General features: G+C 42.4%; 1 protein-coding gene across 3 annotated transcripts in view; it reads right to left on the reverse strand.

Moving 5' to 3' along the window:
• Nucleotides 1–259: 259 nt before the first annotated feature.
• The window catches only part of Dixdc1 (DIX domain containing 1), a 103,376-nt gene continuing 91,295 nt past the window's right edge, over nucleotides 260–12,340 (reverse strand). For all 3 annotated transcript variants that reach the window (XM_045144925.1, XM_045144924.1, XM_045144926.1), the window contains 3 exons: nucleotides 6,300–6,405; nucleotides 4,933–5,041; nucleotides 260–2,374 (listed from right to left, as the gene is read on the reverse strand). In XM_045144925.1, the coding sequence (XP_045000860.1) occupies nucleotides 2,294–2,374; nucleotides 4,933–5,041; nucleotides 6,300–6,405 (296 nt within the window). In that variant the 3' untranslated portion in view covers nucleotides 260–2,293. The remainder of the gene's footprint in view (nucleotides 2,375–4,932; nucleotides 5,042–6,299; nucleotides 6,406–12,340) is intronic.

The following is a 12,340-nucleotide window of genomic DNA, read 5'->3' on the forward strand; positions in this document are numbered from 1 at the left end:
AAGAAAATAAGTGGAACAAGTGTCTGGCATTTGTTTACAGGATCAAAAGGCCTTGGTGGGCCCTCCCCATATACCACCTGCACAAATAAAATTTTTAAATGGGATTACTGAAGTTCTGTCCTGTGGTAGAGCTGCTTGCTTATGTTATCCATGCTACCTTACATTTTCCCTTGAACTCAAGTTCTGCTTTTTATGTAGGCACTAAGGCTATAGAGTTCCTTTTCTTAAAAAGATAGAGAAAAAAACACAGTATGAGGAATTTGAATTTTTTTTCACTGATTTAATTTTCTCTGAAAAGTAAAATTCCACATAATGGTGACTGTTTGCTGAAAGAAAACTGACAAATAAGAATGGATTTAAGAGACAGACATTCAAGAAAAATTTACTTTAACTACAGAAACAAATTTTGGCTTGATAACTGCCATGCTGTCAAAGAGCAAAACACTAAAATTCATGCAACAGAGAAATTGGTGACATAAGATTTTTTTTCTTCAGACTTATTGGGGAAAAACCTGAAAATATACTGTTTCTTCTGTTTGCTTTCATAATGAATCTTTCTTGGCTATGGCTGACTTTCCCAAACATATGCAGTAATATCTGATGAAAAATCGTTCTTCAATAGAAAACCAGGTAAACTTACATGAGAGACAAAGTTTTTTGAACCCTTGTCTTTAAAAGAGTGATCAATTAGATTATATAAAACTGCCTCCCCAACTAAAACAGGTAGAATTGGACAGGAATTGTTGTCATCAGTATAGTATACTTGTAATAAAGCTTATTCTGAAACCACAAGAGGTGGTAAGAAGAGACTGTATAAAAGCTACTGGGTTCTCTAGAAAATGGACACAGTATACAGAAAGAGATTATACAGAACACACAAGTTATAAAAATATACATGGTTCTCAGACAAAAGCAAATGGTACAAAACAATTCTCCAAACATGAACTATTTTTAAAAGACATGTCTATATAAAATAATACAATGTCTCAGAGTTCCAAAGAGTAGTCTGTTCAAATGGCTGAAAGGGAAAATGAAGGGAGGCAAACCAGGAACCCAGAACTGTCCTGTCCCACTCAGAAGCTCTTTTTGGCAGTGTATAATTGTGGTCACAGACTGCTTTAGGGAATGCACAAATAAATAATAATGGCTGGCTAATGGTGCTAGGTGGATGAATTTGAAAAAAGTTACTGACCAATCTGGATGTAGACACTTGGGCTTCTACCCATGGTAATGTTGCACATGAGTGATTTTAGGTTTCTTCCCCTTTAATCATCCCTAGTATTCACAACTCATGCTCCACATCCCATGGGTTCTCTTGTGCCCTAAAGAATGAGTCTAGACTAAGCCTGTGATAGAAAACAACTGTAACCTTGAGATGAGGGGCAGAGCAGGAAGTCATGCTCCTAACTCACAAACACAAATCAATGGTCTGTCTCCTTTTAACTGCAACTGAGATGTATTAGCTAAAGTCATGAGGCAAAGTCAAGAAGATATGGGTAGCAGCACCTTTCCATACCTGCCTGCACTGTTAAAGAGTCTTACTTCTTACTCCTTTCAAACACACAGTCTATCATTTTGAAGAAAAATAAATGGCTCTAAAACTAGAGTCCCCCGAGAGAACCAGCAGTACATGAAATATGCCCTATATGGGCTAAAGGACAAGCTGAAGAACCAGTTAAGACCAGAAGAGGCAGCCCAAGGTCTTAATTATGGTTTAGCATAGTATAGCACAGTATGGACAGCCCTTTTTCCATCCAATCAACAAATCAGCACCATCCATGTCCAGTTCAATAGATAAGAATGGGCTTTCATCTTTGGTACCACCTCCTGAGTTACTCCTGGTTTGCAAGACCTGCACAGAAGCAGAAAAGCTGGTACCTTCGCCTTGTCTGTAAGCACAAATGCCAGGACTCTGTTGCAACCATTGTGGCCAGTTAACACTATCATGTAAAGGAGCGATGCATCCGAGACCAGGTTCCAGATAATAGCAGCCATGCCCCTTCAGGAGCGGGACCATCCATCCCCATTGGTTAAGGCCTTTGGTTTGTTGTCCTCAGAGTAGAAAACACTGTTCCCACGGACAAGGAACTCCAGATGAACCCATGGCCTACACTTGGACAGGGATTTAAGTACCAGATGTGCCAGGCACAGAAACAGGACTGGCCTGTTAGCATCATACTTGGAGAAGCTTCTGTTTTGGCAGCACAGATTAGAAACTCCTTAGCGTACTCTGGTGTAAGTCCTCTTTCCTGAGAGAAGTAGCCAGGGAATGTCCCACTTCTGATACTCAGCATTAATTCTCTCCAAGGTCTTCTTCCACCCAGGCTACAATTTTCCCTTCCCATCCAGGGATGGCATCATCATCGTGGAAAACCTATGTAAATAAAAAAGCCACAGTGGAGAAGTACAGTTGGATGTGGTGCAGCACCTAGAGAGCTGAGAAAGGAAGGTTGCTGGGAGTTTCAGGCCAGCATGGGCTCCATATTAAGTTCAAAGCTAGCCTGGGCTATGGAGAGTCTCTGTCTCAAAATAAGAAAACAATCAAACAAACAAACAAACAAACAAAAACTATAGATAGCTGGGCGTGGTGGCACACGCCTTTAATCCCAGCACTCAGGAGGCAGAGGTAGGAGGATTGCCCGGAGTTCAAGGCCACCCTGAGACTACATAGTGAGTTCTAGGTTAGACTGGGCTAGAGTGAAACCCTACCTCAAAAAATAAAAATAAACCAACTATAAAGTAGGGAGAGTCACTAAACAGCTGCTGTTGATTAAAAAAAATAATAATAAGACATCAAGCCAGGCGTGGTGGTGCGCACTTTTAATCCCAGCACTCAGGAGGCAGAGGTAGGAGGATTGCTGACAATTCGAGGCCAACCTGGGACTACGTAGTGAATTCCAGGGCAGCCTGGATTAGAAGGAGACCTTACTGCGAAAAACTAAACTAAACTAAACTAAAATAAAATAAAATAAAGTAAAATAAAATAAAAGACATCAAAGACTGGAGAGATAGTTCAGTGGCAAAGCCTAAGGACCTGGGTTCAACTCCCCAGTACCCACATAAAGCCAAATGCACAGTGGCATATGCATTTGGAGTTCATCTGCAATGGCTGGAGGCCCTGGTGCTTTCATTCTCTCTTAGTCTCTCCTCTCTCTCTGCTTCTAAATAAGTTAAAAAAAAATTTTTTAAAGACATCAAGGGGCTGGGGAAATTGCTCATTGGTTAAAAGGCACATGTTAATAAAGCTTGCCTGCCTGGGTTCAACTCCCCAGTGCCCACGTGAAGCCAGATATACAAAGTGGCACAGGTGTCTAGAGTTTGTTTGCAGTGACAAGAGGCCCTGGTGCATCCATACTTCTCTATCTCTTTCTCTGTCTATCTCAAATAAATATTTAAAAAATAAGAACTGATAAGAATGTTTTGAGTTAGCTTATGTCTCTGGTGCTATCCCTAAAGTTGAAACTGGGGTTATTTTATACATTTGTTGTTCCTAGTTCTACATTTGTGGGATAGCAAAAACATGTAACACTGCTTTACTCAAGGAGATTTTTCCTGTTTACTTTTTGGTGTATATATGTACATGTCCATGTGTGAATGCCACATCTGGATCAGATACAGTTCTTTTCACTCATCCATTCCTCTCATTTCCTAAGCCATTTAACAACAAAGTTAGCAAGGCATTTTAGTAAAAAAATCTTTACAAAATAAATATTAGTGTCTTTTCTGGGCCTGGTGGTACAGACTTTTAATCCCAGCACTCAGAAGATAAGATAGGAGGATCTCTGTGAGTTCAAGGCCAGCCTGAGACTACATAGTGAATTCCAAGTCAACCCGGGCTAGAGTGAAACCCTACCTCGAAAAAGCAAAACAAAAAAGATAGTATGTTCAGGATTTTTAAAATTCTATAACCACAATGAAGGTATCTGCATGAATATATAAGAACCCAGAAATCTCTTTCACCCCAAAGTTTTTATTTGGAAGAAGAGAAGCACACACTAAGAAAATATTCAAAGATTTGGAAATAAGACAGGCATATTATCAGAAGGCCTTGTTTTATTATGAGACATTCCCAGTATACTGTACATAGTTCTGCACATTTATGCTTGTTATTTTGTTCTATGGAGAAACCAAAAAGCTAAGAATCAGCTATTTTATTTTCTTTCCTTTAGGTGGGAGAAAGTTGCCTTGGGAATGGAACATAAGGCCTTGCACATACTAGCAAGTAATCTATTCCCGACCTGCACACCCAGCAACCTTGACTTAGGGGTTTCTTTCCCTAACAAAATTATTTCCTCTTTAAAATAAAAATTCTGGGCTGGAGAAATGGCTTAGCAGTTAAGGCATTTGCCTGCAAAGCCAAAGGACCTAGGTTCAATTCCCCAGGACCCACGTCAGCCAAATGCACAGGGGGTGCAGGCATCAGGAGTTCATTTGCAGTGAGTGGAGGCCCTGGCTCATCCATTCTCTCTGTCTCGCTTTCTATCTCAAATAAATAAAGAAAAAAAATTTTTTTTTAAATTTAAAAAATAAAATAAAATAAAAATTCTATCCAACTCTTAGTCAAAATGGCTAAGTTATTCTGGGTATGGTGATGCATGTCTTTAGTCCCAGCACTCAGGAGGCAAAGCTAGGAGGATTGCCATGAGTTTAAGGCCATCCTGAGACTGCATAGTGAGTTCCAGGTCAGCCTTGGCTAGAGAGTGAGACCCCACCTCAAAAAACAAACAAACAAAAAAAGACTAAGTCATAGACGCTTGGGCCATTCTGTAACCCTCTTTGTCTAAAGTAATCAGACCATGAGCTAAGACTCCCATAAATGTCTCTGAGCTCCCAAGGGGCACTCAGGTACTTGTGGGTGCTAGTTCTTGAATAGGAGGCTCTAAGTTCAGGAATGACCAATAATGCTACCCCAACTTCTCACGGATTCTGTACCTCCTCTTTGACAGTGCCAAACTCAGGATCCAGCGCTTTGAAGTGATATCGGTGATTCCCTTCCCGATCTATGGCTGCTTTAAAATCCTTCAGTGTCACCTCCCCCAACCTGTAATCAAAGAAGAGTACCAAAATAGACTGTTAATCAATAGATTGAAAAGACAATGTGTTAGCTTTAAACTAGGTTCCTGCCAAAGTCAACAGGCAGAAATAGCATGGCTTTATTAGGTCACTGCCCGTATAACCAAGGTAACTCTAAAACAGCAGAGGCTGGGGAACCAGTCACCACTAGGAATGAACATGGTATTATGTATTAGATGACCTGAGAATTTAAAATAGACTTATTGCTTTAGCAACAGCCAATCACCTTTCATTTTTTATCTGAAAATAAGGTGTCAAAAATCAAATTGTTGAAAAAACATTAAAAAATGACTAAGTTCTCTTGGATTCCTTCTTTGCTACAATATCCCAGTTTTTTGGGTTGATAAATTACGTGTGTGTGTGTGACATTATGTAGCCAAGGATGGCCTCAAACCTGCAATCCTTCTGCCTCAGCTCCCCCCAGCTGCTGATATTATAGGCATACACTACTGGTACAAGAATCACTATCTTTATCCTATGTATAGGAAGCTGGCTTATAACCCAGACCAAATAAGTTAAGTTCTCTAAGAGAGGAAAAACATAGAACCTCTCAATTCCAGACTCTGCTTGCTTGTTTGATGCTGAGAACCCAAGCCAGGGACTTAGGCAAAGCACTGTAACACCAAGTTTCACCCCCACCCCAAACCCTTTAAAAATATCTTATTAGGGCTGGCGTGGTGGCACATGCCTTTGATCCCAGCACTTGGGAGGCAGAGGATAGCCATGAGTTCGAGGCCAGCCTGGGACTACATAGTGAATTCCAGGTCATCCTGGGCTAGAGTGAGACCCTACCTCAAAAAACCAAATAAATAAATAAAGTCTTATTAGGAGGAAGTATAACAAAGTGAATTTCTGGAAGGTTTTCAACATAAGTTCTTATAGGTATGAGTTGCAGACATCAAATAGTAATAAAGATCCATGAGTAAAAGCCAGGGAGTACAGGCTTCAGTCCATCCATGGCTGTCAGCAAGAGCTATATTAAACACTTAAAAAACTAGTTTTTCCAAGCTTGGAGCTATGTGGATAGTTCTCATGACAGGAAGTACAATTAGTGTTCCTGTACTTAGCAGTAGTCATGACTTGTCCTTTATAAGGAATTAGAATTTGCTAAGCTCTTCTCTCTACACAGGCTGCCTTCCAAACACCTTTCAGCTGCTCCTTCTAGCAGTGACCAAGAGCTCTGCCTTCCTTTCCTCTGTAACAGTGAAGTAATGACCAGCTCTCACCTCTTTGGTATATTGACCATGAAGGGTGTAAGTGAGCGATCAGTGAAGTAGAGCACTTTAGTGCAGGTGCTGCTGACAGCTGGAGAACTCTGGGAGTGGGGCAGCTCTGAAATCAAACACACTGGTTAGAGCACTGGAACTCATCCAACCATCTCTCATTTACCCAAAATGTCTCAGGAGAATGAAGCTGCCTGAGGTCACAACTCAGCCCTCTCCCTTGCCTAATACCATGTCCACAGAGCATGATCTACAGTAAGTCATCAGGAGGACAAGAAGTGCTTTGGGCATGGACATCATGGAAACCATCATTTCTCACTCATTCCAGATACTTCTTTCAGGAAATCTGACAGCACTGTTGCTAAAGATCAAAAGAGGACAGAGAATCATGGTTGGCAAGATTTCAGGGAAGGCAGAATAGATCTCCAGCAGGACCAGCATCCTGCCTACAATGAGATTTTGAAGATAGTAGTGAAGAATATTCACATAGTTTGTAAAAAGAGCAATGGAACAAGACACATAAGGGAAGGAGACCTTAGCAAGTCAAATCCCAAGGGGCCTGTGTTTCCAGTCTACAAAGTACAAAACCTACCCAAACTCATTCTCTTCTGAGAAAGGGTCTTTCTATGTAGTCCTGGACAGTTTGGAACTTACTTTGTAGACCAGGCTGACTTTGAACTCACAGATAACCACCTGCCTCTGCCTCCCAAGTACTGGGATTTGAAGCATGAGCCCAGTTTAAGACTTACCTAAACTAATAGTTTTACTGGACCTATATATGCTGTCTTTTTTTTTTTAATTTTTATTTATTTATTTATTTGAGAGCGACAGACACAGAGAGAAAGACAGATAGAGGGAGAGAGAGAGAATGGGCGCGCCAGGGCTTCCAGCCTCTGCAAACGAACTCCAGACGCGTGCGCCCCCTTGTGCATCTGGCTAACGTGGGACCTGGGGAACCGAGCCTTGAACCGGGGTCCTTAGGCTTCACAGGCAAGCGCTTAACCGCTAAGCCATCTCTCCAGCCCTATATGCTGTCTTTTAACTTAAGGTCCCAATTTGTCTCTAGCCTTTAAGAAGGTACTTTGGATGGGGCATGATGGTACATGCCCTTAATACCAGCACTGGGTAGTCTGAGGTAGGAGGATTGCTGTGAGTTCAAGGCCAGCCTCGGCCATAGAGTGAGTTCCAGGTCAGCCTGTACTACAGTGAGACCCTGAATAAAAAACAAACAAACAATGGGGGGGGGCAGTGGAGAGATGGCTCAGCAGTTAAGGCACTTGCTTGCAAAGCCTGAAGACCTGGGTTTGATTCCTCAGTACAGTACCCATGTAAAGCCAGACGTACAGAGTGGTGCCTGCATCTGGAGTTCATCTGCAGAAGCAGGGGGCCCTAGTATGCCCCTTCTCTCTCTCTCTCCCTCCTCTCAAATAAATAAATAAAAATACAAACCCATCCAGGTGTGGTGGTGCATGCCTTTAATCTCAGCACTCAGGAGGCAGAGGTAGGAGGTGTGGTAGCACACAATCCTATTCCTAGCACTGTGGCATCTGAGGCAGGTGTATCAGGAGTTTAAACCTGGGCTACACAATGAGATCCTAATTTGAAAACTAAGCAAACTAGTAAGTGGGAACTCCGGGAGTACATTGGGAAGTTCTCTAGTAACGAGAGATCCAGCAGCCAGAGGGCAACAGACTGGTTGAAAGGCTGAGACCTCAAGATATTAGTCTTTAAGCTATGGAGAGACACTAACAGAGAGTGGAATGCTCAAGACTGGCATCTTAGAAAGTATATTCAGGGGAGGGAGGGAATTAACATGGGATTTTTTTTATAATCATGGAAAATGCTAATAAAAATTAAAAAAAAGAAAGTATATTCAGATCAATAGATGAAACTGGAAGCCAACACTCTACAAGACAAACTGGAAAATGAGGAAGGGTCAGATGCATCCCTGAAGCTAGAAAAGGAGTGGATTTTTTGTTCATTTGATTTGTTTTAGAAATGGTCTCACTGGTAGTCCAGGTTGATCTTGAATTTGGAATCCTCTTGCCTCATCATTACAAGTGCTGGTATTACAGGCATGCAGCACCACGCTCAGCTGGAATGGATGTAAAAAAACCTTTGAAGGTTCATCTTGACGCTATAGGGAATTAAAAAGGAAAAGTGAGCCAGGCATGGTGGTACATGCCTTTAATCCAGCACTTGGGAGACAGGGGTAGAAGGATCACCGAGAGTTCGAGGCCACTCTGAGACTCCAGAGTGAATTCCAGGTTCCAAGTCAGTCTGAGCTAGGGTGAAACCCCTACCGCGAAAAAAAAAATACTTGAGATTTACAGTCTGGGAAGACATATATATGGCAATAGAGGAAGAGAAGTGAGTCCTATTTATTCACTTAAAATGTTTACTAGATGCTTATTATGTGCCAAGTATTAGACGTGCACAAACAAATTAGGTAAATCCCTACCCTGAAGCTCAATGCCTAGTGGAATGATATGGAAAGCAATATCTAAATTGTGTCCTCCTCAAATTAAAATGTTGGCACACTAACCCTTCAAGTTCTATGTGATAAAGATAGAGCCTTTAAAAGAGGTAATCAAGATTAAATGAGGGCACAGGAGCACTGACTCCACAGAACTGGTCTCTTCTAAGAAGAGATTCGGTGTGCTCTCCTCCATGTGAGGCCCTCACCAGAACCAGACTTGCTGCCTCCAGAGCTATGAGAAAATAAATTCCTGTTGATTAAGCCACCCAGTATTATCAATTTTTTTTTTGTTGTTTCTTTTTGAGGTAGGGTCTCTCTCTAACCCATGCAGACCTGCACCTCACTCTAGTTCCATGCTGGCCTCAAACTCATGTTGCTCCACCTACTTTAGCCTTCCAACAGTTGGAATTGTAGGTGTGTACCACCATGCCTGGCTTTTATTTTCCCCTAAGGTAAAGTCTTGCTCTAGCCCAGGTTGACCTGGAATTCACTATGTATTCTCAAGCTAGCATAGAATTCACAGCAATCCTCTTACCTTCTTTTGGTTGTTCGTATTGCTTTTCAGGTCTCTTTCTAGCTCAGACTGATTTGACTTTGTAGTTTCAGGCAGGCCTCAAACTCACAAGGATTTCCCAATCTCTGCCTCCTGAGTACTGGCATTAAAGACATCCACCACCACATCCACCCAGTATTTTGATAGAGCAACTTGAGTTGACTGAAACAGATGTTACAGAACACATCTGAGAATTTCAAAGAAAGAATGTTATAGCCAGCCATGGTGGTGTAGCCTGTATCAATTATGTGAAGTTTAGTTTTGTTTTACGTCCAGACTTTGGACTATTGTGATAAATGTTCCAAATGCTCTTGAATATAATATGTATTTTACCATTATTTTTTTATAAGTTTTAAAATTTTTATTAACATTTTCCATGATTATAAAAAAATATCCCATGGTAATTCCCTTCCTCCCCACCCCCACACTTTCCCCTTGTATTTTACCATTATTAAGTGAAGTGTTTCTTTTTTGTTTTTCCTTTTTATTTATTTGTAAACAGAGAGAAAGAGAGAGAATGGGCACACCAGGGCTTCCTGTCCCTGCAAACGAACTTGGATGCACCACTTTATGCATCTAGCTTTATGTGAGTATTGGGTATCAAACCCAGGGCACCCAGGTCATTAAGTCTTGCAGGCAAGGATCTTAACCGCTAAACCATCTCTCCAGCCCCAGGTGAAGTGTTTTCTGTCAATCACAAAGAGTTGCTTGACAGTGTTGTCCAAGTTTTCCAATCTTAACTGATGTCCTCGCCACAAGTTCTACTGATAACTGCAAAATGAATATTAAGAATTGGACAGATGGCTGTGGATAAAGCACTTGCCACGTATGCCTGAGGATCTGTCTTTGGAACTCCAAAGCCTACATAAAATGCTGCTCCTGGTAGCGCATGTCTATAATCCTAGTGCACCTGCAGTGAGACAAGAGGCAGAAGACAAGATCTCCAAGGCTTGCAGACCAGCTGACACTGAGAAAGACAGAAAGAAAGAAGGAAAGAAATAAAGAATGAAAGAAAGAGAAAGGAGGGAGGAAGGGAAGGAGGGAAGGAGAAGAAGGAGGGAAAAGACAGATAAGGTAGGTGTGCTGGGGTGGTAGTTCAGCAGACAGATCCTTATCATGCAAGAGTGAGGACTGGAGCTCAGACCCCAGCACCCATGTAAATGCCTGTACTCCTAATGCTCAGGCAGCAGACGGGGCAAACTCGCTAAAGGAGCTGAAATGACAAGTGAGGGACACTGACTCAGTAAATAGAGAGCAATGAAGAAAGACACCAGTGGCAACCTCTGGCCTCCAAATGCATGTATACACATGCACATGCACACACACGCATATACACAAAGCCAAGGTGGAAGGCAAGTAGACCAAGGATATGCCATGGTACACACCCACATTCACACACACATCATACAAAAAAAGGAATATTAGGGCTGAAGGGATGGCTTAGTGGTTAAGGCATTTGTCTGCAAAGCCAAAGGATCCAGGTTTGATTCCCCAGGACCCACATTAGCCAGATGTACAAGAGGGCACATGTGTCTAGAATTTGTTTGCAGTGGCTAGAGGCCCTGGCGCTCCCATTCTCTCTCTCTCCCTCTTTCTCTGTCAAATAAATAAAAATAAATATTAAAAAAATTAAAAGGAATATTAAAGCTTCCCAACTGTAATGTGGACATATTTCTTTTTTAAAAAAGTATTTACTGCCAGGCGTGGTGGCGCACGCCTTTAATCCCAGCACTTGGGTGGCAGAGGTAGGAGGATTGTCATGAGTTCAAGGCCACCCTGAGACTACATAGTGAGTTCCAGGTCAGCCTGGGCGAGAGTGAAACCCTACCTTGAAAAACCAAAAAAGAAAAGTATTTACTGAGCTGGGCGTGGTGGCGCAAGCCTTTAATCTCAGCACTCGGGAGGCAGAGGTAGGAGGATCTCCATGAGTTCAAGGCCACCCTGAGAATTCAGAGTGAATTCCAGGCCAGCCTAGACTAAAATGAAACCCTACCTCAAGCCCCCCCCTCCACAAAAAAAAATCAGGTATTTACTGGGCTGGAGGGATTGCTTAGTGGTTAAGGCACCTGCTTGCAAAGCCAAAGGACCCAGGCTTGATTCCCCAGGAGCCACGTAAGTCAGATGCACAGGTCTGGAGTTCACTTGCAGCGGCTAGAGGCCCTGGTGTGGCCATTTTCCACCCCATCCCTGCCTTTTTCTCTCTGTCAAATAAATAAATAAAAATTGAAAATTTAAAAAGTATTTACTTATTTGCACATGCATGCTATGTGAGTGAACATTTTTGTTTATTTGTTTTGGTTTGGTTTTGGTTTTATGAGATAGCGTCTCACTCTACCCCAGGCTGACCTGGAATTCACTATGTAGTCTCAGTCAGGTTCAAACTCACAGCGGTCCTCTTACCTCAACCGCCCAAGTACTAAGATTAAAGTTGTGTGCCACGATGCCTGGATTGTGCCACTTTTTGTATCTGTCTTATGTGGTCAGATTAAACCCAAGGCAGCAGGCTTTGCAAGCAAGCCCCTTTGACCACTGAGCCATCTCCCAGCTTCTTTATTTCTTTTATCAATTTTTTAAAGTTTATTTTTATTTATTTGAGGGGGGCACTGAGAGGGAGAGAGAGAATGGGAATGCCAGGGCCTCCAGCCACTGCAAACGAACTCCAGATGCATGCACCTCCTGGTGCATCAGGCTTATGTGGGTCCTGGGGAATCGAACCAAGGTCCTTTGGCTTTGCAGACAAAGGCCTTAACTGCTAAGCCATCTCTCTAGCCTTTTTTTGTTTTGTTTTGTTTTTCGAGGTAGGGCTCACTCTAGCTCAGGCTGACCTGGAATTCACTCTGTAGACTCAGGATGGCCTCGAACTCTCAGTGATCCTCCTACCTCTGCCTCCTAGAGTGCTGGGATTAAAGCTGTGCACCACCGGCTGGAGAGATGGCTTAGTGGTTAAGCGCTTGCCCGTGAAGGCTAAGGACCCCGGTTCAAGGCTCGACTCCCCAGGACCCACGTTAGCCA

Source organism: Jaculus jaculus, chromosome 3, assembly GCF_020740685.1.
Source record: "Jaculus jaculus isolate mJacJac1 chromosome 3, mJacJac1.mat.Y.cur, whole genome shotgun sequence".
Taxonomy (NCBI): Eukaryota; Metazoa; Chordata; class Mammalia; order Rodentia; family Dipodidae; genus Jaculus; species Jaculus jaculus.